Source organism: Engraulis encrasicolus, chromosome 8, assembly GCF_034702125.1.
Source record: "Engraulis encrasicolus isolate BLACKSEA-1 chromosome 8, IST_EnEncr_1.0, whole genome shotgun sequence".
In the NCBI taxonomy this organism is placed as follows: Eukaryota; Metazoa; Chordata; class Actinopteri; order Clupeiformes; family Engraulidae; genus Engraulis; species Engraulis encrasicolus.
In genome coordinates this window covers 45,138,691-45,165,850 of record NC_085864.1, presented here as the reverse complement: position 1 = coordinate 45,165,850, position 27,160 = coordinate 45,138,691, and the positions used below count along the sequence as shown (strand labels likewise).

The following is a 27,160-nucleotide window of genomic DNA, read 5'->3' as shown; positions in this document are numbered from 1 at the left end:
TGGAAAAATCCTATGAACATACACTAGGGATTATCTCTGGAGAAGGAAGTCTTGTGTAAGGAGGGTGACTATATTCAAATCAGACGTTACAGGGATTTATGATGAAAAATGTGTCAGTCTGTATCACAGTGACTCATAAAATCCTACTTATGAAGCTCAACAATCACATTTTCTATATCAGTTGCACAGATTAATGACAACATTACTGCTAAGGGACATAAGCACTTTCAAACATATATTGTTTCAACTCTGTAGTATTTTTATATATGTTTGAAATGACATAGTATTTGTCCATAACACTGTTGACAAAATAATTAAGCAAATGTTCGCTTTCATTAGAATATTTATCAAATGATTTAAGATTAAGCTTGGCAATTTGTTTGTTTGGAAACTTAAATATATAAACTATGTAAACATCTAGGTCATTTAGTTGAAAAAAAATATTGATAATTGACATTTTGCTTTTGCCAAAAGCGTAGGGGAATCGTAGAATCACTCATAAACTCTGTTGAGAGGTGGACAAACTCTATATTAGGAATTTATAGGACAATATTTAAAAACAAAGTAGTGTTTGACCTCTGCTGCAATGCCATGGCACTGACCGTGGCTTTCATTTCATTCCCTGTTTACCTAAAGTTAAACAATGCAATTACGCAGGAGCATATCGGACATCACTTAAAAATATACACAATTCAACATAATCATCCCTGTACACATAACGGATATGCCTTGTGGCAATAAACGGATTATTTCAAACAGTTTTATGACATGTAGTGTGGTTAACAGCTGGCATTTATAGGCTGGCCGCAGTTTGTGCTCACATCAGGACCAAATGTCTTAGCCAACCAAGCAAGAGAAGCTTCTTTAGTGTGTCCTCCAGAAGAGACAGAAGCAGGATGCTTCTAAATACACAACTCAACTACTTAAATATTTGAATGTTTAGTTATTTGCAAAGGTTTTACTATTTTAAGCCTTTATTTCATGCACACCCATATTTATACAGAGTGTAGAGAATTATTAGGCAAAAAAGGTTTTTGACCATATCAACCATGTTATGCAAATTTTCTGACACCAACCTGTATAAACATGAAAACCTATTGGATTTAAGCACATTTGTAAAATTTGTCCTGCACATTTGTAAAATAAGAGAGGGTGTGATTGAAGGAACCCAAAACCCTCTCATTATATAAATGTGAAAGACCTGGAATACTTACATCCGATAGGCTTTCATGTTTATACATGTTGGTGTGTGGGAAAATATGCATGAAAAGGATGACATGGTAAAAAACTTGTTTGGCAAATAATTCTGCACACCTTGTATATATCAATGTGCATACCGATTGCTACATGCTCAGTAGGACTTGGATTGCTTCACTGTCTGGGCTTCCAGCCTGCTTCAGGTCATTGCTCGGCGCAGAGTCTTTCAGTCTGTCATAATCTCAACCTCTTATCTTCCCAAGCTGTGAACACTGATATCAAAATACTTGGAAATGATTGACAACTAAATAAAAAAAACAACAATAGCGATAAAAAGTGAACATCATTTACTTGTTTATATGCCACTTACCAAGCAGTGCCACCTGAAGTCACATGATTTTAAAACCACAGTGTAAGAACCATCCCATGCAACTTGTTGAACTGATGCTGTTACCTATAAGAATAAGTCATTTTGTACTTCTTTATCTTGACATAAATCTTTACATACAAAACACACCACCTATGCTGGTGTATTGACTCTTTGTCTCAATGTAAACAACAGACAAACGGCAATAATGAATCAATATCTATAAATGTCCTGTGTTGCGTTTGTACCAAAGGGCCTTGTAGCAATACATACATGCACATACAGGAAAGTGCAACAAAAAATTAAGAGACTTGATTTACAAATAAACATTTAATTTTTTTTTCAAGGTTAATAAAAAGCCCGGAAAGCACTGGTGCGAGAGAAAGAAAGAGAGAGAGAGAGAGACAGGGAGAGAGAGGGAGAGAGAGAGAGAGAGAGAGAGGGAGAGAGAGAGAGAGAGAGAGAGAGAGGGGAAAAAACCCTCCTAACTATTCGATAGCAAAATGTTTGCCAAGATCAGGGTGTTCTTTTACCCATTTAAATACAACAGAATGTAACATGACCTTGAGTGGAGAGGCCGGACCTGATACTCCCGTGCATTTTGGATGTGGAGGGGCATTTTAAAGGAAATGATATCGTGCCGCAAAAATGTAACAACTACCATCCTACTCTTGTGCTGTGCTGTGTATGTGTGTGCTCCAACATGCTAACAAGTCGTAGTCTACTCTACAATATCTACAAAGCTTCATGGTGACATGATGTTCACTCATGTGTTTGTCTCTACCTGAATGGATTGGCACTCCAAAGCTGAAAGTATTGCAACAGATAAGAAAATAACCATTAAATAGATACACACACTACCAACGCTATCAATAGAATTTAGTCACATCTGTAAGCTTATATTTACACTTTTAATTAAATAAGGAAACAGATATCAGTCTTTTGTTTGGTATAACAAACTTCTTTCTGTCTGGCTAACCATTTCCTTTTTCTTTTCTTTTTGAAACTAATGACGGTTTGCCCTCATTGGCAGAAAATATATTTCACTTTTGGTTTTAATAAACACTTTAAGGTAAGGGTTATTGTCCACATACAAACACCTTTAAAATTTCTGGTCAGATAAGCTACACAGTTCTGGAGGTGTAATACTTTAATAACACTTCATATTACATGCCCATTGTTAATTACTACCCTAACACTGCATACAGAAATGCACATATCACACTATTTATCAAGGCCTAGGAGTTTGATAATCTTTGAACTCTCCAACCGCAAGGACGCGTAATGTCCTTATAACGCAAATTCATACAAAGACAAAGTGTCCATGCTCTGATTAAAGTGCCGCCTGTCACTTTTCACGATTCATCTCTATCTAACTTCATCTATCTTTAAAGTAACACAAATCAATTTGACATAGTGCAGATTGGGTATAGGGAATATGACCTCGGTCACACAGACCACCCAACATGAAAGAGCGAAGTTCCGCCATGGAATTTACTGCTAACACAAGGCTTCCAAAGCGAAGGTGGGTTAAAAAAAAAAAAACATAGACCTGGGAGAACACACGCAGAGGGCGCATCGCATCGCAGAGTAGGTAACTACTGCCATACAAGGTTGTCGCCACCAGGTTGAAAAAAAAAGCACAAACAACAACGAAAAAAAGAACATAGTCCTAGTGTGTCTCGTGGAGGTTAAAGATCTTGTCAGGATGTGGGATGGGGGATCCTCGCTCCTCACAAGGCCTGGTCTGGTGTGGTCTCGGCGTCACGTCAGGAGGCATCACTTGTTGTTGTGGAACATAAGGGGCTTCACCATACCTGCCAACACCTTGGGGAGCTGCGAGCTAATCACCTCCGACATCATCTCAGGAAACTCCACCTTCATGGCGTCCGCCTGGATGTACGTGCTCAGGCAGTACAGGTTCACCTTCTTCACGATCTGGGGGAAAAGCAAACGGAAACGCAAGAGAGAGGTTAAAGTTCAAGAGAGTCCTTGTGCACAAGCCCTCAGTAATGCAGGTGCAGGTGTGAGGCAGGAGAAGGTGAACAATGAACAAAATTCAAAAGACACAGCACAGCACACTGCTTACTGTTCTTTTTCTTACTTTTTTTCCCCCGGAGTGAACTTTTTTAACGCGCTTCGTCCAGTGCGTCATCAGGTTCGTTCTTTGCCAACCCCCATTGCCCAGGTGTTCAAATAAAGTGCCACATGATCACATAATTCCTTTCTACCAATAGGTAAAACATGATCATTCCATGCAGGTTAGTGAGGCAGGTTATTTGTGCAGTTTATTTCATACACAGGGGAAGTGTCATGTCCTCCACACACAATAAAAGCATGGAAGCAGTACAGACCTATTTGCTACAAAACATTATATTTTATAGACATCAACAGAAACAGACAGTAACTATAACAACTGATTGGATTTGAACATGAAGTATTATCAATATGCATTTTTCTTTTAATGCAAGTTGCACCAGTATGAAGTATGCTACCTTAATACTGTATTTTTTTAAGCTTTAAAAGATATTTCTTTTCTAAATAGTGGTTCACTATTTAGAGTTAAAGTGTGGCAATGTCTGTAAACCAGTATTGACAGAGATGCTCAAGTGATAAAAACACTGTTTACTATTACAGTAAAGCTACCAGTGTTAATACACCTCTTAAAGAGTTATATTCTCTCAGAGTTGAAATTATACTGAGTTCCGACTCCACTGAGTAATTAGACTCCCCCGCACATTGAAAAAACGTCTGACCTGCGAGCTGGACAACCAAATGACTCGATAGAGATGAAAAAAGTCATCAGCTTCAAAATAGGATTTTTTTTGCTCCCACTTTTTTTTTTTCCTTTAAACGTTTCGGGTTTACAGAAAAAAAAAAGTGGGAGGAAAAAAATCCTGGTTGAAGCTAACTTTTGCCGAATGTTTTATTGTTGCCACAGCACAGCACAGCCCACTGTATTATCCAGATTGGTTTTCTGGCACTGGGCCTTCCAGTGTTAATAGATGTATATCTCATGAAATTATATTGAGTTTTGACTCCACACGAGTAATTTGGCTCTTAATTCGTTTGTATTCATGCGTATAAGTTTACTCTGAAATATTGACACCAAGTGTTTTATTGTTGCCACAGCACAGCGCAGCCCACTGTATTATCCGGATTGGTTTTCTGGCCCCGGCCCCCGACCCTGGGCTAGGCCTGGTGGACCAGCACGACCTTGCTGGTCAAGGTGATCTCCGTGCCAGCATCCCTGGCCTGAGCACCAGGCCTTCAACAACAACCCATAAAAAATAGCAAGAGGAGACAACAACCCCCCACTATGGTGAGCAACGCTCCGGAAAGCACCACTGCTACTACTAAGACTGTTAAATCTGTCAGTGTTGATATATTTCAAATAAGTAGTGAAAACCGGAACTATTTAAAAATATATATATTTTAGCATAATACATTCTTTTTTTAGTTATGTGTTTGCACCAAGTATTTTGGAAAAGAGTAATAAACATTTTGTACAAAAAACACTCACACTTACAAAAAACCATACACTGCTGACAACGTGAATCACACGCACGCACGCACGCACGCACGCACGCACGCACGCACGCACGCACGCACGCACGCACGCACGCACGCACGCACGCACGCACGCACGCACACACACACACACACGCACACACGCACACACAAACAAAAGAAAAAAATACGTCACTACTGTATATTTGTTCTCCCTACGATTAATTTTAATATAGAACTGTGAATCATGGCATGATAATGTGTGTGTGTGTGTGTGTGTGTGTGTGTGTGTGTGTGTGTGTGTGTGTGTGTGTGTGTGTGTGTGTGTGTGTGTGTGTGTGTGTGTGTGTGTGTGTGTGTGTGTGTGTGTGTCTTCACTGGCAAGGTTTCCTTCCCCCATGTCACTCGCACCAGTTAGCAGCCAGAAAAGTCAGAGGAAGGAAAAACACTCCTGATCTTCCTGCCAGGGCACTTCAGCTCATCACATCACTCCTCCTCAAAACCCATCTGGGCTCCTCTCAAGAACTCTAGGACTTCAGGAAATCTTGGGTCTTGGGCATTTCTCGAAACCATAGTTGCTAACTACTGTACGTTAGCTATTTTGTTAGTTGCAATGCAATTTCCCATTGGCAACTACCCAAGTTGCTAACTGCAACCTCAACTACAACTACGCTTTCGAGAAATGTACCCCTTATTTGTAGCCTCGAGGAAAATCAAAGCCCTCATTTTTCTTTTGAATTGTTTAAGTGCAGACGTTTCGGGCTGACATATACCCCTCCTCAGTGTGAAATGACGAAAGAAATCTTCTTTATTCATTTATTTTCCAAGATTGGGTTTCTTCATCAGCAGCGTTAAGCATTAAGTAATGTAATGGGCAGGCTAGAGTGCAATGCAACTTTTCATGTGTATTGGGGTGTGTGTTATTAGTGCATTATTGGGTTGTGGACTAATATTCCTCCTTTTGATTCTGTTTATTTTATTTACTCTGTCGTTATGTTCAGGCTATTTTTAACTATTTTATTAGTAGGCTAGAATTATCTTTTCACATGTCATGCATTAAGGTCATCTTCACTTCTTTAGTTCATATATAATTTACTTTATTTTCTTCATTATTTCACTACATGTAAAATGTATGTGACAAATAAAAGCACTTGACTTGAATAACAGTTTAAAACAAAAACAAAAAAACAACAACATTTGAGCTGTATGTGCAGGCAGTGTGTACATCTAAATATGGTGTCTTCATTTCAAGGCTGCCTACTATCTTTATCTTATTTATATAATATTTATCATTTTAATTACTGTGCTTATTTTATAGTGTCTCACCCAGATTTCTTTCTTTTGGGGCTTACGTCGTTTTTGACCTTGTCTGGTGATTTGAACTTTAATCATTTTTTTCCCCTAATCCGTCCAAGGACATTAGGGGGTTAGATCAGGACAATTCAGCTGGGGCAGGTCTTCACTGGGCACTGGAGATGAGACGTCAAAAGGAAAAGTAACTTGAAGCAAATAAAAAAGAAACAGAGCTTCCAACCTTCCAACACAGCTAACTTTCAGCTTACTCGGCGGCGCCGGTTGGATCAAATTTGTGGTGCATTCTTTTTAGGTTTTTGGTGTTTTTCCAGTAACAACACAGTCTATCTACATCCTTGCTGTAGGTACAGTTGAATAAGTGGAGTGACTACTATGTAATATCATATGATGGTGTTGTGCTTACACCATGAAGTTACTTTCACTTTTACTTTTGTCACCTCTGCACTGGAGAAAACAAAGACACTGTGGGGTTGGAGGATCATTGCGGGATAGGGCGAATTTTCACATTCCAGTTTCTAACTCCACAAAAACCAGACAGAAAGACTTGAAACAATTTAGGGTGTAACATTGTCAAATGTTCTATCAAACAGCTTCCTTGGCGGAGGTCTGCACTCCGAGTGCATTTCTAGTTGGTTCTTTTATTTAATCTTTGTTTCCGGTGAACACTGATGAAAGCACTTGTAGCCAAAATGTCTCTATCTGACCTCTGTGATGACTGAGGCAAAGAAAAAAGGAAAAGGCAAAAATCTGAGTGTGATCTGAGTGTGCCTTGCACAAGATGAAGGAGATGATAATAAGTTACCGGTAGGTGGTTCACAAGATGCCTTCTTTTTTGTCTTGAGGTTTACCGGCTGGACCTCAGGGTGTTAAGGGCCTACAAAAAGCTTCTGTGATGCTTAGTCAAGTGCCCTCAGCATTGTTCACTTGTACTAATTTCAAGCTCAAAGAGGAAGTCCAATAAGCCAGGAGAGGCCATCCCAGATGAACATGGTGACCCTGACTAGTTACAGTTGAAATGCTAGTTTCTGTTAGACTCTACTCTAAATAACAACACAAATCAATCTTCGACATCTGACATGACTTCAGTCCTTTCCCGTATAGATGAATGAGTATCTTCACAGACACTAGGCACCATGGCTCTCAGATCACAGCCTTTAGGTTGCTCAACTTCACCTATTTCACCTAGTCCAGTGTTTCTCAACCGGGGTGCTGCGGAAACGTGCCTCATAATTATGTAATATAATACATACCGGTATTTGTATAAATTAATAAATGAATGAATGCTTAGTCAGTGTAATCTTTCATCTAACATTTACACACAATAAAGTAAATTTAGGTGACGACATTTTTCATGAATTGAAAGGGTACCTCACCTAAAAAAGGTTGAGAAACACTGACCTAGTCCAGCGGTTCCCAACCTTTTTCTTCAGGGTGACACGTTTTTACGATCGTAAACTTTGGTGACCCAACCACGCAAGCGCCCGCACAAGAGGGAGTCACATGATTTTCCTGCGAAAACTAATTTTAGTTATTTTATTCCTCAATTCGTCTTTGGTCAAATATTGAATAAATGTTTAATAGCACTAACATTTTGTTGCTTCTATGCATATATTAGTTTAGATGCTTTGTCATTTATTCACCATGGGTTATATGTGGTATTAAAATGAAACCCCTTAAAATGAAGAGAGCTTCACGACCCCCCGTGGATCTTTGACGACCCAGAGGTTGGGTCCCGACCCATAGGTTGAGAAACACTGACCTAGTCCACAGGTGTCAAATCCAAGGCCCGGGAGCAGATCCGACCTGCAGTGTCATTTTACTTGGCTTGCAAGATCAAATGTCTACTACCGATGGCCCACACACACCATTAATATCACCATTACTATCCCCAGTAGACTCTGAAGAACATGTGACAATGTTGAAACGTTAGTCTTGGCACTTGCCCAATAAAACAGTAATTTTTACACATCTAAAGATGCTCCGGTGACTCTCCTTTGCCTACTAAATAAAGTGTGTTTCAATAATTATGATAAATGGCCCAGGCCAGTAAAACATCATATACAGTACACGTGCGTCATCTCCCACCCATATGCAACTGAATATGTAAAGCCACATTTGAACTGTAGTGTATGATGGGAATGAGTGTTTGTGAAATTGGCATACATTTAGTGAAGTATTAAGCCAAGTTATTGAGTTCAGTTCAGCCCTTTGAGTGAGGCCTGAGGGTAAGTTCTTCCCGTATTTCGACTTGGCACACTGTGACTTTGAGTTTGACACCCTTGACCTAGTCCTCAATACACGGGACAGCGCTAGGCTAGCTATGAGTAATACTCAAAGTCACGACGCCATTGTCAGCTTCTCAGGAAGAAAGACAGAGAAGAGAAGCAGGTACATTTGGCATTCTTCGAAAAAAAAGAAAATAAAAAAAAGTGTCCTTGCGGCCTGGAAGTGCCATTAACTCAGCAGGGGGAGACCAGAGCCCATGCCGCCCAGGCCATTAGTGACACTGGTAAGAAGGCTGATGTAACAGTAGTAACCATCCCCTTGCCCTTGATTTGCCAACTCATTATGACTGTGTGTGGCATTACATAATAACACTTTGCTTTATACACTACTACTGGTACATGTAGGTGTTGTTTCTCTGCTGCAGCAACCCCTCCGGCGTCTTGTTTTGCTAGCTCCAGGGTCATCATCAGCTGGGGACCACCGCTCATAGAAGATGATTCGCCCCTTAGCCCAGAACATCTCTTGGAACGTCTCCCTGCCACCCCCTGCAGCTAGCATTCTTAAGTCGTGCCTGCTCCCCACGCTACATCCCGCCGTCTCAGCCAGAGTCAAAAGCTTGTCTTCTCTGCCTCCCCAGATAAGATAGCCCCCTGATGGCTCTCTGGTACCATGCACACCCAGGTCAGAGAGAGTAGAGAGAGAGAGGTTCCATTGGCCCATTGTTTCCTGGTTCTATTATGGCCCCCCTTAGGCAGACCTAGGCAGACCTAAGGACTGTTCTATTCATTGTAGGAGCATTATGACACGGCCCTTTAGGCAGACCGGAACCTGGTCGCGTTAGGTGCCCATAGAAACCTATTATGTTGGCACATCTCTAAATACTTAAAGAGTCTCTGCCTAGGTCTCTCAGTCAACGGGTTGCTGAGTCTGTCACAAAGCCTCTTGCCCCTACCTACCTCCACAGGTTATAGCCTTGTACTCCACACGGCTGCCCTGCACTCTGCCATTGGCTCCGAGTTGTTTGCACTCTTTCTCTTGAGGGCAGACGGCAATCCCTTTTCCCATGGTACAGACAGCTCTACCAACAGTGCTTTAAGGTACTACCCCGCTAGGGATAGGCACTGTAGGACAGGCTGACATTTTGCTGAATGCATTTTAGAGTCCTTTATGGTTTGTGGTCTGCTTGAGCTTAGTGCTGTTTTTTTTTTTGTTTAGTCACGAATCATAGGGAATATTTTACCTTATGTGTACAATATATTATATACAGTATTGTATATATGTATTTTTACTTTTATGTTTTTCTTATATATGTATTTTTATTTTTAAAAATCTGATATTATGAAAGACAAGTCACACATACCCACTAAGGCAAAAAAACAAAACCTTTCTAATAAGGCAGTTTGACCGTTGATATTGTTAGATTAAAAAGTGAGGAGTGAGATTAGTACACGCCTCAGGGTTACTTACACAAGACCTACGTACGTAATGTTGCACATTTGCATGTCATCACCAAACAAGACACATTCTCTTATCGGTGTCATGTTATTCCAATCTGTGCAGATTTAGTGTTTTTAAGAACCCTTGTATCTGTATCAGCAAGCAACCATGACGAAGACTGCATGAAGAAAAAAATGATTGGTAAAGGCCTCACCAAATGTCAAACGATAAGAGTGGCCTTGGATTGTATAACACATGTGTTTCATATGTGGTTCACACATGGAACGGCAAACAGCGCTCGACAAAAAGTTACCAAATTAAATGTCATCCAGTAAGAGTTGCAAGAAGTATTTCATCATGGGCTCACGAGATGAAACTCGCGTTGTGACTTGACTTGTGTGTAAACATGTCAGTGAGCTGCAACCATGATGGTATCAACATAGCAGACGGCTTTACGAGCCCCGATGATTGGTGGAAACTTTGAATAAGGGATTGGCAACTGGAGGCCCAGGGGCCACATGCAGCCCCCCCTCCTCATTCAGTGCGGCCCTTACATAGATAAAAATAATGAGCAGATTTTTTTTTAAACCACTACTGAATTAATTCATCAATTATTCTGTTGACCGATAGAGAACACTCCTTGTTCCTTCCGAGCAATATCGACAGTCAGTGAGCAACCCACTGCACCTCGAACCTGCAACCCTCTGAAGGCCACTTCCGCCCTGACCATTGGGATGTGGTTGCCCTTAAGCTAATGTTTCTCAACGGGCTAGCTACAACCGCCCTAGGGGCATTGGGGAGCCCTAGGTAGGTGTTGAGAAGGATACAGTTGAGTGGGGGCGACAGTACTAGTCTATTTTATTTTTCAACACTAAATGGGGCGTTGGTAGGCTTATAATGATGTCATGGGGGTGTTGGAAGGCTTAGGATGAGGTCAGGGGGGGGGGGGGGCGTTGGAAGGCTTATGATGAGGTCAAGGGGGCTTTTGTTTAAAGAAAGGTTGAGAACCGCTGCCCCTAAGTGCTGGGTACGTTACCTCGTGCATGGCGTCCATGAGCTTGGTGAGGTGGTAGAAGCGCTGGGAGCTGGCCACCAGCCCCTTCTCCTTCAGGTGGATGGCCTTGGTCAGCTCGCGGATGTAGCTCTGGCGCATCTCGTCAAACTGCTGCTGGCTCTTCAGACCCTCCAGTGGCACTGCGAAACACACAACACATCACATCACATGACAGCAGTGGTGTAGTCTACGTAGAATGCAGGTATACGCAGTATACCCACCTCAAAATTTCATGACATGACATGACAGTCAGTTTTTTTTGGATATTAAGTGTTGCTGCAACAAGTTAAAGCCTGCACATCAAAGTTTTTGACCCGTGAGAAGGATTAATACCACAAAGATGAGAAAGACCAGATTTTTTGTTGGACTGCCCCCTTGACACTAATGTCACTGAAGAGACATTTAAAAAAAAAGTTGTGTGCACGGTGTACAATGGGATTTTTCCGGAGGAACTTTCCTTTTCCCTCCAGTGGCACTGCACAGCTACACAACATCACATGACATGACAGCAGTGCTGTAGTCTACGTAGAACGCAGGTATACCCACCTCAACATTTCTGGGATTTCAGTATACCGTACCCACCTAAAATTGATTGAACCATTATTTAGAATATCACAAATGTATACAGTATACCCACTTCAAAAAAATGTGCCAATATACAGTATACCCACCACAAAAATGTATGAATGAATGAATGAAACTTTATTGTCATTGTACAGGTACAACGAAATTGGTAAAGTGCAGATGCTCACGGTGCTTAAAAATCAACAAAGAACCTATATATATACTGTATAAAAAATAATTCAGATTTTAAAAAGTCAGCTGTGCAAAATTAAGTGTGTAGATTGCTTTTGGATAAAAACAGTCTGTTTTTGTACCCAGAGCCCTGTAACGCCTGCCTGATGGCAGCAGCTCAAACAGTTTATGTCCAGTATGGTAGGGGTCTCTGATGATTTGCTTGGCTTTCTTTAGACAGCGACAGGAGAACAACTCCTCTAAAGAGGGCAGGGGACAGCTGGTGATCTTCTGAGCTGTGCTGACCACTCTCTGAAGAGCTCTTCTGTCCGCTGCTGTGCAGCTGGAATACCACACACATAAACAGTATGTTAGGATGCTCTCTATGGAGCTCCGGTAGAAGGCCACCAGTAGACTTTGGGGTAGATGGTTAGCCCGTAAGACCCTAAGGAAGTACAGTCTCTGTTGTGCCTTCTTGATGGTGGCAGTGGTGTTGATTTTCCAAGTAAGGTCGTCCCTCAGATGCACGCCCAGGAAGCGGAAATCAGAGACCCTGAGTAGACTACACCACTGCATGACAGTCAGTTTTATTGGCTATTAACTCATTGACTGCCAGCTATTTTCAAAACACAGAGCCTATGATGGCTTTGACTATCCAAAATAACACTTCTGAAACCTAGAAAATGACTTAACCTGTATGTGTAGAAACCTGATTTTTGACACAAATATGTCAAGATGATCTCCAAGGCCTTGCTATAGATTTTTTGTTGGATCGCCCCCTTGCATTGAAGAGACATTAAAAAAAAGTTGTGTGCACGATGTACTATGGGATTCTTCCGTTGGAACTTCCCTTTTCATTACATTGCACTTAACAGCTTTCATCTGATGTGACGATATCTGATGTACAGCAGAGGACATAAACATCATACATACGTGTGGGGCTGTGTGGGCAATACAGTTATCCGTGCTCCAAGTCAAACATCCAGGTAAAGTGAATAAAGTCTGATGAAGACCTGAGGTTCGAAACGTTGCACTCTCACTATTACATTTAACACAGAAGACAAGCAGTGTTGAGGACTTTATTCACTCTACCTGGATTATTGCTTTTATTATCCTGCACCTGACCAGTCGGGTGGGATGTGCACACATCTACTCCTCTGAACAATGCAAGTCAAACATGCCACCATGCATACCACTGCAGGCTACATTTTGAAACATTGTTGAAGCTCACCGGAATCCTTCTGAAGTGTCTTCTTTTCAAGGACACAACATATTTCCTGCCCTTTCTAGTTAGGAGACTACTGCTATTGTTGTGGCCATCAGCAACTATGGGCCAGTTTGTAGATACATCGTTTTGAAACAAACAATATCCCGAAAATCAGTCAGTCAAGAAAGAGAGAGAGAGAGAGAGAGAGAGAGAGAGAGAGAGAGAGAGAGAGAGAGAGAGAGAGAGAGAGAGAGAGAGAGAGAGAGAGAGCGAGAGAGCGAGAGAGCGAGAGAGAGAGAGAGAGAGAGAGAGAGAGAGAGAGAGAGAGAGAGAGCATTGGTATTTCAGTGTCAGTTTGAAAGGTCAACTCAGGCCAAGGTGCAGGGGCACTGCCAAGGTGGGAAACCTTCAGACGACATCTGCATTGGCAAGATTGGCAGCCCAAGTTAAAAAAGTAAAAATTTGTCATTACCCCACCAGCAACTAGGCCTACAGTGTAACAAAAAGAGAAAAGGGAATGCTTCACTGGGTCAAGTATCCAATTAGTAAAAAAGGGTGCTCATCAAAAAAAAAACCAAACTGCCATGAAAAGATAAAAAAACACTATTTGAGGCACTCCATACTAAAGTTAAAAAGCATTTATTAAACACTGGCTACATAAGGAGTGCCTCAAATAGTGTTTTAGGCCTACAGTGTGTTTGATACATAATTTTGGAAAGAATACATCCACCAAATCATCAGACGAGAGAGAGAGGGAGCAAGCTTTGACATCTAAGTCAGATGAAAAACTACATTACTCCAGGTGCAGGACAAAGGCTGTTTCAACTTCTGATTGACAGGAGTCTGACAGGAGTCTGTTTAAATCCTTCTTTTTCATTTACTCTGGCAGAACAGGGTTTTCAGAATCTATAACAGTTTGTCGGAAACCAGTCAACTTTGAGCAGTTCAAACGGCCCTGTGTAGAGGCATGTTCAATGCAGTGGCGTGTTTAAGCAGAGACATTCTATTGAAACTAAGAAAATGTTTTAATGGTTTAAACTTTGGCACAGCCTTTTCTGGCCTCGACCAGTAGCAAACTAACGGAGGTGGGTCAGTCATGCCGTTTGAGAAATGTTAATTGTTATGGTCTAGGTCAGACCAAGTCTCGAAGAGATTTGAAAGTCGATGATAATCAGGCGAATGGTTACCGGTGTGCAGCAAATTTGACAAAGCAATATGTCTTAAAACAGCAGCTACTGCACTAAGCCTTTGTAGGGCAGAATTCTCTGGTGAAAGGTGGTCATGGTTACCAGTGTTGAGGAGCATGAGGGCCTTCATGCAGAGGAACTCCTCGCGGGTCACCTGCAGACTGGCGAACTCCTGCGGGATCACCTGCATGGCAGCGCACAGCTCCGAGATGGGAGACTTCCTCATCCTGTCTCTGTATAAACACACACACAAAAAACACAGTCATGGCTGAGCGGTCATTAACTGTTCCCCCCCCCCCCCCCCCCGCACTGCTCCTTTGGGGTGCCGTTAAGGACTGCACCCTTGCACGGGTGAGGCATAAATGCAAATTCGCTGTCTGAGCTCTGTGTGCTGTGGGGTGCTGTGTCACGAGCGACAACAACGGAAGTTTCCCAGGGCTATAAAAAAAAGAAATTAAAAAGGTACATCGAAGGCTCATTATGGTTAATGTTTCCCCAATCAAAACCACAACATCAATGCAACACCAAGAGACCACTGAGACCCGGCCGGGACAAAGACATCTCACAGGGCCCCAAACCCAATACATACAACGTAATGAGGATGCAATTCTGGGGCCCCTCTCTCCCTGGGCCCGGGACAAGTGACCCCTTTGTCCCCCCAGGTGGTGGGCTTCCCTGCTCATAATATAGTATACAAAGCAGTTAAATTGCTCACTGGTTGAGGATGAGATCGGGGGCGAAGTACAGGTATTCACTGGTGACGTTTTGAAAGCTCCTCCAGCCCAGGGAGAAGACCATGAGGTTCATCCAGGAGTACTGGATCAGCGTCATCTGGTCACTGATATGCAGGCTGCGAAAACCTGTACACACACACACACACACACACACACACACACACACACACACACACGGACACACACACACACACACACACACACACACACACACACACACACACATACATACATACACACACACACACGGACACACACACACACACACACACACATACATACACACACACACACACACACACACGGACACACACACACACAAAGACACAGATACACACACACACACACACACACACACACACACACACACACACACACACACACACACACACACACACACACACACACACACACACACACACACACACAGACAAAAAAAAAGTACACAGAGAAACCATTAAACTCAAACTTAAACTTGATCAAACTTTGAACCCTGAGCTATGCATTTTGATGCCCCCACGTACGTGTGTTAAATAGTCAGACAGTGGGATTTGATTTCAATTGAGGTAATCCAAAAGTACAAGCAGTTTTTCAAAAATGCTCCCTATTGCGTTCTTCTTCAGCTGTATTTAATGTGTGTTGAATATTCAGGCAGTGGATTCCAAAAGCACATGTCGTCTTTGAAACGAGCCTGTTGTGTTCAGATGTCCTACCAGATAAAAACAGAAATGTCCCTTATTTCAACTACAGAGACACAGCCCAGCCCAGTCCTCCAAACTGACTTGGTGCTGTTGTAGCGCATGGAGGGCTTGCAATGCCAGTTCACAAGGTTTTGGCCATCCTGCTACAAGCTGATGAAACGCAGAAACTATTTTCTAAACATTATTTTAAGGTTAAAAAAAACCCTACTTCATTTCTTTAAGAGTCTGGCGTTGTGTTATTAGGAGATTAACTTTTGCATCTGGTAGTGCAGGAAACATGATCTACACAAACGGACTTGATTCAGGAACATAATAGGTGCTTAACGACGAAGCTTTTATTGAGCGGAATTTCCCCACACATTCCTATCTACTGTATAACATTTAACCCATTTTAGCCTCAGGCACCTGCAAAACACACCTGGTGAATGCCCAATCCCTTTTTTTGGAAAAGGTACCCTCTGCCTATTAAAGCCTAAATATGTCAGCATCTGAAGAACATAAAGTTGTGAAGTGGAGTCATACAAGACACGTTTCTGTGCAAACAGACAATAAAAGTTTATCTTATCTTATCTTAAAAACACGAAATAGCTAGGACCCTCATCTTGCATAAGAATGTGTTCATTCAGCTCTAACATACACACACTTTTAATTTAAAAACATTCACATTGCACATTGCACATTCTAATGCAAGGGTCCTAGCTTTTAAGTGCAACTTATTTCATGTTTTACGTGCTTCGGAGGCTCAGGTATGTAGGTTTTAATAGGCAGAGAGGGCACCTTTTCCCAAAAAGGGGTTAGACATTCAGCAGACGTTTTTTTTGCAGGTACCTTAGGCTAGAATGGGTTAACAGCCAATCATGATGGCATTGCTCAGTATGTTGCCCTGTGTTATCATTACCCTTAGTGTTGAATTAACACTGCAAAGTCTACTGAGTGAAGTGAAGGCACTACTGTACCGTACCTGGGAGGGACTTGGACCACTTGACGATCCACAGGAGCTGCCTCTCGCACAGCCTGTTGAGGCTGTTGAGCAGCTGGTTGGGGATGTCGGGCTGGCTGTTGTCATAGCCCGAGTAGACGGTCTCGGGTTCGATGCTGTCCAGGATGCTGATGATCTGGGGGGAGAGCTGCAGCTCCCTCAGGCCGGGCATGCAGGGCAGGCTGCTGAGGGTCTGGACCTCTCCGGACAGGTTCAGGGGCGACTGGAACATCAGAGACGGGTTCAGCCCCATGCCCTTCATGCCGCTGAAGCGCTTCAGCTTACGACCTTGGGGAATTGAAATAAATTATTTTTCATTTGAGAGGGAGCACTTCAGTTTAGAACCTAGTGAAATTCAATAAATAATTGTCCGTTGAGAGAGCACTTCAGTTTACAACCTTATGAAATTCAAATAATAATTTTCATTTGAGAGGGACAAAAAAAAATTGTGAGCGTTCTTGTTTTGCTGAGTCAGTGAACTTGCTGGTGCTCTTGAAGTACAAAAAAAAAATAAAAAAAAATGCTTAATTAAATTTGGTAGCCACTGGGCCTACTTCAGGCAACCCCTTGAATGGAGATAATGGAAGTGGTAAATTCATTGAAGTCGGGGTTCTAACACAACTGAATTTACTACACCTTGTCTCTATGCCAGAGATCCCTGTAGTAGGTCCAGTATGCTATTTTTCAAAAAAGCATAAAACAGTATTAAAATATACTATAAAAGATATTATTTGACTACGATTTATTGGAAAAGTTAGGTCTTTGCACTGCACAGTAAGTGCGAGTAGTTGATGTTAAAAAATAAACAATTCTCATCAACATTATGAAATATTAGCAACTTTAATCTCACAGGTCAGCAAAACATTAAAAAGATTAATGACTATGCTCAGACAACATGTAGTGTTTGATTGGTCTTTCAGTCAATAAGATGTTTTTCGGAAGAAAAAAAGAAACCGTCTATCGGGTCAATAGTCAGAGATTGGTGACCCAATTACACATCAGCTCTCATGACACAAACACACACACACACACACACGCACACACACACACACACACACACACACACACACACACACACACACACACACACACACACACACTCACACACACACTCGAGTTACCTCCCAGCATCATGCCAGCCTGGTAACACTTCCTGAGACGACACGCTGGGCAGTTTTTCCTGCGTATCTTGTCCACGATGCAGTCATTTCTCCCCGCACACAGGTAGTTGTGATGACCTACAGACCAGAGAGTTGCTGTTAGGCTCAGGGCTTTTTTGCCTTTATTTACGACAGGACAGTGGAGGAGAGACAGGAAATGAGTGGGGAGAGAGAGAGACGGGGAAGGATTAGCAAATGACCCGGGCGGGAATCGAAACCGGGTCGCCGGCGTAGCAGCAACCCAGTGCCCTACCGTTAGGCCACGGCAGGGCCCTGTCAGGCTACACTTGATCATACACGGGCCAAAGACGTCCAACATGCACAGTACATTGCGGTGTTGGTTCAACACTTAAAGAGTTCATTTATGTCCAAATGAAGTCAAATAAACCCTCTAAGTGTTGAATGAACACTGCAGAATTTTCTGTGTGTCCTTCAGTGCAACGGATACTTTTGCTTACTATAAATGGAGAAAAAAAAGTTTTTTTTTAAATTATTTTTTTGGCTTGGCTTTCATGCATTCACTTTTCAAAATATTTTTTTTGAAATGTCATGTTTTTCACAGTAAGCAAAAGCATCTGTTAGCACTGAAGGACAGTGTCATGTTGGACGTCTTTGACCCACACACATTCGGCCCTACCATGGCTCTAGCGGTGGGGCACTGGGCTGCTATGCCAGCGAACCGGGTTCGATTACGGGTCCGGTCCTTTGCCAACCCTTCCCCATCTCTCTCCCCCCCATTCGTTTCCTGTCCATCTCCCACTGTACATACTGTATGTACTATCATAAACTAAGTCAAAAAAGACCAAAAAATATATCTCTTAAAAAAATCGTACACACATTCCCCTAACTTTTCCTTTTCTACAAGACAGAAGGCTGAGGATGGGGCAGAGAGAACTTTGGAAGTGTGAGACCACTTTTGGAGGACATGTCTGCTTCATTATTTTACCAAGGAAAAAGGAGAGGTGTACTTGGAGAAGAGGAGGGTTCAAGGAGAGAGAGAGAGAGGGAGAGTGAGGGAGGGGAGGAGAGAGAGAGGGAGGGAGGGGAGGTGAGAGAGTCAGAGAGAGAGGAAGGGGAGGAGAGAGAGAGGGAGGGAGTGGAGGAGAGAGAGAGACATAGGCAGACGCAGAGACACAGACAGACAGACGACAGACAAACAAACAAACAGAGGAGGAATCAGAGAGTCAGAGACAGACAGAAGAGAGAGAGAGAGAGAGAGAGAGAGAGAGAGAGAGGAAAAGAGAGAGAGAGAGAGAGAGAGAGAGAGAGAGAGAGAGAGAGAGAGAGAGAGAGGAATGAAGACTAGGCTAGCACTGAAAGCAAGGCTAAGGACATAGTGACATGGTCATGGTCAGACACAGTGGCTCTTATATATCTCCTTCACCAGATAACGAGAACGGCGTGTAAAGAAAATCAGAACATCGTGTGCTCTCTCTCACAAAAAAAATGATAGCGAAGGGGCATCCTGGGGAGGGATGATACAGTGCTGATGATTTCTCCTCATTATATCATTTTTCACATTTGTACAGGCCGCCAACATGCTAAATTTAGTCAAAACATCTCTATCAACCAGAGCAAGGAGGGGAAAAGGGCTAAGGCTAGTTTGCATCTCGTATTAACCTCATATACTGTACTTAGCAAACTTGTACAAGATATCTTATTGTCAAGTGTACATGAATTCTAGAATTCATGTCCAATGAAAAGCTTCCCTGCTCGGAGAGTCAAAAAAAGTAAAAAAGTAAAAAAGACAAAAGTAGAAGTTAGGAAAAAACATATTAAAAAGTTTTAAAAGCTGCATTTTAAAAAGGCAGGCTGGAGAGATGATGAGTGAAAGTGTTTTCCTTCCTATGGTGGCTTGGAGTTAAACAGCCTTATTAAATGTGTCTTTATGCATGGAAGACGACATCATTAGAATAAATAAGCTCGCTGCTCACCCTCAACGGCCCTCTTGAAGAACACTTTGCAACTCCCACACGTGACGACGCCATAGTGGCATCCAGACGCCTCGTCTCCACAGATGACGCACGCCCTTTGGGGGGCAACGCTGTGGAGAAAACACACACACACACACACACACACACACGCACAGATAGACACACACACACACACACACACACACACACACACACACACACACACACACACACACACACACACACACACGCACAGATAGACACATACACACACACACAAACACACACACACACACACACACACACACACCAAATCATTAAAGGGGGTGCCGTGTCTCAGTGGGCTAAGGAGCCACATCATAAATCCCAGTTCGACCTGAAGACATTCCTCGATCCTTCCCCCAATGTTCTCTCCCACTACTTTCAATGTTCTCTCCCACTACTTTCCAGAATCTATGCTACCTATTCACAAATGTTACCTTATTCACAAATGCTTTTACCAACATCATCAAATTCAAAGTTAACATTTTGACTGGGAAAATGTAACTTTTACATGAAAAGGTGGATCTTCTCCATGTTCGCCATTTTGAAATTCCAGAAACAGAAACTTTTAGCAGCAAAACATACGATACCTTGGTCATACTGGTAAATATTAACTTATTATTAAATAAATATTCATGGAAAAGATCAAATTTGCCAGTGGGTAGCACCGTTTCAAAGAGCAGCATAGTTGCAATACCTACCACCATTGTACACAGTGCACCTTTAAAGCTCTATTGTTTAAAAAAAAAAAAAACATTTTTAGCTGTCAAGGTTTATGTTGCACTTTCAGAAAATGTGTCAAGGTTTAACCGCAGACCAATGTGTACTTTTTCTTGAATATTGACCACCACTGAGCTTCAAGTATTTATATAGGTCAGGGTGGGGAACCTGTTTCGAGGACAGTTTACGGCACTGGAGGCCATCTTGTCTGGCCCCCAATGTAGGCTAGGCCTAAAGTGCAGGGGTAAATCCTGGTTTGTGTTCATGGTGCGGCCCTTGGAGGACTTCGAAGTGGCCTTCGAATTAAAACGGTTCCCTGCCACGTGTATAGGTTCAACATTTTTCATTTGTATGTAGACAAAGGTTAATCCAGCGATGCACAATATTGCACTACCCAGCTTATACTGGAAAACATGCATGATGTTAGAATAGAATTGAATAGAATAGCAAAGGCAATTGCCTTTGGCTTCACTGAATAAAAACACAAATAGACAAAAACACATATACAAATCGCTGCATCCACCGCCCCTCCAACCACCCCTCCCAGCATACACATCATTGCATATAAAGTACAAATCAGGCAATAGTTCCAGACCCTACACCTCTAGCTTTTCCACTGCTTGGAAATTGTATTTGGTATAAAAGTATGTTTGCAGATGTTTCTCCTTGCAATGAGTGAATGTTAAATGTGACCGAAGTAGGGATTTTTAACGCAGACCAGGGGTGCATTTCTCATAGTCGCTAACTATGCAGTTTCCAATTGGCAACTACCCAAGTTGCTAACTGGCTAACAACTACACTTTCAAGAAATGCATCCCAGGCCGTGGCCATACAGGAGGACATTAGGCAGTAAGATGCTCATTCATTATTAATTACTGAAGGCAGTAACATGGCAGGCAGTTCCCTTGACTGTGAACACTGATTCACTCCCACACATGCTCACATAAGGAAGGACACCCACACACAAGCACGCATGCGCACGCACGCACACACACACCGACATGGAAAGGTGAGCGCGCACACACACACACAAACACACGCGGACAGGCACACACACACACATACAAAGATGGAAAGAGGGGGAGACAGACAGAGAGAGAGGGAGAGTAAGAGAGATAGACACGCACACACACATACACACACACACCCACACCCACCCACACACACACACACACACACACACACACACCAAACTTAATCCCTAGAAACGGGGCATAATGAAGTCCCTGAGATATTGTTTATCTCCGGTCTGACTCAATTGCTGTGTGTGTAAAACTCCGGTAGCACTGACAGGCCTAATCACTTCTCCTCTTCTCACCTATCAGCATGTGCTGTGACAGTATCTTCTAGTATGGCAGCAAGATATAAATTAGATATAAGATAAGTAAAATAACTCTGTGTGTGTGTGTGTGTGTGTGTGTGTGTGTGTGTAGAGTAGAGTAAAGTACTTTTATTCATTCCGAAGTGCTGTGTGTGTGTGTGTGTGTGTGTGTGTGTGTGTGTGTGTGTGTGTGTGTGTGTGTGTGTGTGTGTGTGTGTGTGTGTGTGTGTGTGTGTGTGTGTGTGTGTGTGTGTGTGTGTGTGTGTGTGTGTGTGTGTGTGTGTGTGTGTGCATTTCTGATTATTGTCCAAAAAACCCCAGTAGATTAGTAGATTACAGGGACAGTGAGTTTCAGAAGCTGGGACATTTGCAAAGAAACTGGTGCATATCTTCAAATGCCACACTTAGGCCTACATATTTATTTGCAACCCTGTGTGTGTGTGTGTGTGTGTGTGTGTGTGTGTGTGTGTGTGTGTGTGTGTGTGTGTGTGTGTGTGTGTGTGTGTGTGTGTGTGTGTGTGTGTGTGTGTGTGTGTGTGTGTTGGAGTGTGTGTGTGTGTGTGTGTGTGTGTGTGTGTGTGTGTGTGTGTGTGTGTGTGTGTGTGTGTGTGTGTGTGTGTGTGAATGTGTGTGAATGTGTGTGACGATCCAAAGCCGGGCCTAGTAAACAATGCACCACCAACAGACTAATTACCAGAGTCAACTCCTACACCAGAATGCTTGCCAAGGTAATACTTCATACAAAGAACAACAAACACAACAGACTATCAGATAAAAAAAACCTTGACCAAGTTAAAGCAACTTGCTTGTATTAGTTTTCGTAACGTGTTACAACACTGCTATTAATAATATTTACAAATCTACTGCTAATAATTGTAAGTTGCTTTGGATACAAGTGTTAGCTAAGTGTAATGTAACACCTACACAGCTGGCCAGAGATAACATTAATTTCATCTTCAGTTTTATTTATTGCATGCATTCTCAGTGAAAGGTGGATACAGGTCGGCTTGATGATTTGTGTTGTATTGCTATGGTGCACATTGAGCAGCTGTGTGGGGGAAAAAAACTACACTACCCATCAACCCCTGCGGCCCTCTCACTGCCTGGGTCTCATCAGGTCAATGCTCTCCCTGAAGCATCAAATGAGGCACCATAACAACAACTGGGGTAGATCAAACAAACATAACAAAACAAAACAAAACCCACACACATTTTATAGCAAGTGAGTGGAATACATTACATTACACTACACATTTACATAGGCCTACTTCACGTTATTAATTGTTCAAAACACTGTTTATTTGGGTTAATCATTAACAGCTGCGTAACATGTCGCAGGGCGAGAGCTCTGACATGAAAAGGCCAGGGGTGGTGCATTTCTCAAAAGCGCAGTTTCTAGCCAGTTAGCAACTTGGGTAGCTTTGCCCATGGGAAACTGCATAGAAAACAACAAAGTAGCTAACTTAGTTAGCAACTATGGTTTTGAGAAATGCACACCAGGTGTCAGGCTTACCACCCATGAGGTTAGGAGAGATATTTGTCTTGAACAGGAAGCTACTGCAGGTTAACATTTCTTTTTAAAAAACAACATATTTTTAGGAGCTTTTTCATGCATTATTGGCAGGACAGTATGCTGGAAGGGTGAGAGAGATGGGAAGAGGGTGGAAGTGAGAGATGGGGTGGGATTGGGAAATGACCCCAGCCGGACACCAACCGGGGTCCCCATGAGCATGCAAGCCCAAATGTGGGGGGCTTCTGGAGGTTAACATTTCTGCATCCATCCACTCACACACCCAAACGTGTAGGTTTGGCTTGGAAAGTGGTGAGGACATTACAATGGCAAATTGTCCAAGTATGGTATTTTCGCATTATCATATTTGTGAAAAGGTGGTGGAGACAAGCTACAGGTTCATCTCAAAAGTGGTATGGACATGTCCCCACCACCCACACCTAAGATTGTGCTCATCCACAGCCCCCCTTTGACTACTCAGGCGCTGCTCATCAGACAGCCTTTACAGCAGCCATGTTCATACTGATGTATTTAAAGTGGAACTGTAACAACCCCTTTTACCCCTTTCTCAGAGACTGTCTGAGACTAATATTTGTATAGTCCGACACTGACGAGCAATGAAGTACACAGCTAGGAGTGCTGTCCTGTCTACTTTATACTAATATTTGTATGTCCATCCGTTTTTGCCACATCAGCTTTATCAGGGCTTTGTTCCATCATCAAAGTATAGCAACCTTCTTAGTAAAGTAAATACTCTGAAGTGAGTATTTGTAGGTGACAAAGTTTTGAAAAGGTGATGTACAATTTGATGCAATTATTATCTAGGCTACATTATCAAACCAAAATATCAGTGACATGATTAATTGCATTAAATAAACATAGCAGCCACAGACAAGTTCCCAAAACAGACGTAGAGCGGTAGTGGTGACAAGTCCATCCAAATACGCAATCCCTTCATTTACGCACGACTCTTTTTCGGACGACTCTGATAGCATGGACACATGTCCAACGCGTAATAGGTAGTCACCACAGTCAGGCTGCTATTTGCTATAAAGCAAACATCCTTACTTACCCAGAATATGTGCTGTAGGTGTGCGGGGACCGCTGTAGGTAACCTGCGTTGAACCCATCAGGTGAAGAATAGGTCACTTGATGGTGCTGGTCTTCAGATACTTCCACGGATTGGCACCAGACCTGGCCGTCCGCAGAGGACTGCTGGAGGGGCCATCTGGGCACTTCGCTCTTGCAGACGAACAGATGTTGCTGAGATGACGGCGTGTTGATCATATCGTAGCTCGCCATACCTCTACCGGGTTCGCCTCTAATTTCTGAGTATGGCTGACGCGCGGTGCTCTGGTTCAAATCGACGAATATGGTCGGCGAGCTGCTGAGAACCACCTGTTGTCCTGCGCTGTAGCTGGGGAATGATGGCACGTCCACCATGAAGTCGAACTGTCCCTTTTTGCTATTGTTGTAACAACTGTTGACGGCAGGCACATTCGAGGTCACGTCGAAATCAGAGGCGCGGGGGTCCATGATGAGCGAGGGTTCCTGCTCATCTTTTATAAACTTGCACATCTCCCCTTGTGATGGAGTGGAGGCCAATGAGCTTTGCGAACTTTCCGGAGATGCGGAGAGTTTCGTTGGAAATACTTTGCTGGGAATCCACGGCGAAGATTTAGCGAAATCGTCTGCACGCTCGCTGTAACTTTTACTGCTAAACATTTTGTCAGCTGCTGAAAAGTCTTTCAGGATGGCGCTGTCACTGACTGCCTCTGCCTCGACGCCTAGGCTGGTGACACTTCCAAAACTACTCAAACCAGTCGAGATGCAAACGGTCGTCTCCGAATCCTTGCAAACAGCTGCACTGTCACCTGCCACACCAGGGTACTTTTCTATAAAGTTGGTCTCCCTTTTGGTCGCGTTACATGAATCTATAACTGGGGAATTGATGCTATCCATTCTGCGTCGCCACGATTTCAGAAAGCATGAAGTTAGAAATCTCAACGGAGCGCACTCTCTCTGTAGCCGACACCCTCTTCCTCTCTCTTGCCTTTTGACACGTCTAGCCCATCTACTGTGGTACAAGAGCAACTCTCTGACTGAATACTCCCTTTGACCAAGAACTGGGCAAAACTACAGCCAACCTTCCGTTACGCGTGCCTGATTGTCACTCAATCGCGCAGCCAAAAAGTAATTCAATAAAATGATAATTCTGAATACTGTCTATAATTTCAGTCCAGACATCCTCAGGTAGAAAAGACTACAGCTCAGACCGAGACGGCAGAGAATGAAGGTGCAAACCATGCAAGTGGGAATACTACTCTTACTATCTCAAGAGGAATTTCAGCGAAACCAACACCCCCCTTTTCTGGCCAGCCTCCTTCGTCAACTGATAATCACTTTTTTGTCTCTGGATATTTGCACCAGCACCACTCCAAAGCAAGAAACAAACCCTTACAGTGGATATTTAAGATGTCACATGCCTGCCCAATGTTTGTCTTGCATTATAGTTTCTGTGTTAATTCAGCTGACCTGGTATTGGCCTGGGATGATGTCAGTATAATGCCCTGATGAAGAAGACACTATGTCGAAACGTGTAACCAGAATTTAATAAAGGCTTTAAAATCAAAGGTGCACTGCAATCATTTTGGTAGTTTATTTCTAGAACTCATGCTGGCCATTCTCAAATGTTACTATTATTATAAATGTCAAATGTTACTGTTATTATAAGTACTCATTTTGACTGGGAAAATGGCACTTTTCATATGTGAAAAGGTGGATCTTCCCCATGGTCTGCCATTTTGAATTTCCAGAATTCCAGGTCTTTTTAGCTGCAAAACTTACTGTACTTTAATCATACCAGTAAATAATGGTTTATTATTTATTAATATACATTCATGAAAAGATCAAATTTGGCAATAGGCAGCACAGTTTCAATAAGCAGGATAGTTGCAATACCTACTCTGGCCACAATCTTACACAGCGCACCTTTAAGTAAGGAGGTACTTTTTTCATCTTTACAAACCCATAACATATGTTAGAGCAGGGGTCAGGAACCTTTTTGCTTGGGAGAGCCATAAAAGCCAAATTTTGTAAAAGACATTTTCGTGAGAGCCATACCATTTTAAAAACACTGAATACAATTGAAAGCATGTATTTCAATTAAGCCCCTCAATTTAAGAGTGTATTATCAAGTTATTACTTTTATTTATAAAAGGTAAGTATAGGGTTGCCAGCTGTTAGCTTCATTATGGTGGGCGGAGATTTTGTATTTTTTAGATGTCATTTCCTGCATTTTAAGGAATTTAAAGTCCTGTGTCCCGTTTCAGCTCAGTATGGAACCCGTACTTTATTTATGAATACGATTCTGTTTTTCAAGGGACGGTTGACAATAGGTAGGCCTAAGTAAGAGCCAGATACAGATCCCAAAAGAGCCACATGTGGCTCTAGAGCCATAGGTTCCTGACCCCTGTGTTAGAGCATGGTTGTGGGTCATTTCTCACAAACACGAACCCCGATAATTTAAAGTAGAATTGCTGTCCCATTTGCATTCCATTTTCTATTAGGGAAATGTTCTTATGTGTCAGATTTTTTCTTATGTGTCAGATTTTTTCTTAAAAGAAACGCGTAAATGTCAGACCAAGTGCTTTGTTGACAGAAATGTTTCACAATAAATATTGTAGGGAAAAGTTCAACTTGAATTGCATCTTTTGATAGCATAGGAACACTTTCCACGGTAGGCTACATGTTTGAAACAATTGCAACTTGATGAAAGCAAAAGCAAATGTGGTTCCTTTTTATTCAAAGTATCATGACTTTCCATGTCTATGTGTTATTGCCTCT

The 27,160-nt window shown here is 42.4% G+C and overlaps 1 protein-coding gene across 1 annotated transcript; it reads right to left on the bottom strand.

The window, feature by feature from the left end:
• Positions 1 to 1,288: 1,288 nt before the first annotated feature.
• On the bottom strand, positions 1,289 to 25,672 carry pgr (progesterone receptor). The gene is made up of 8 exons (XM_063205831.1): positions 24,387 to 25,672; positions 19,743 to 19,852; positions 17,770 to 17,886; positions 16,631 to 16,936; positions 14,950 to 15,094; positions 14,337 to 14,467; positions 11,088 to 11,245; positions 1,289 to 3,502 (listed from the first exon to the last, which is right to left on the bottom strand). The coding sequence occupies exons 1-8, from the start codon at positions 25,274 to 25,276 to the stop codon at positions 3,344 to 3,346; spliced, it is 2,016 nt and encodes a 671-aa protein (XP_063061901.1). The 5' UTR covers positions 25,277 to 25,672; the 3' UTR covers positions 1,289 to 3,343.
• Between the last annotated feature and the right edge of the window lie 1,488 nt (positions 25,673 to 27,160).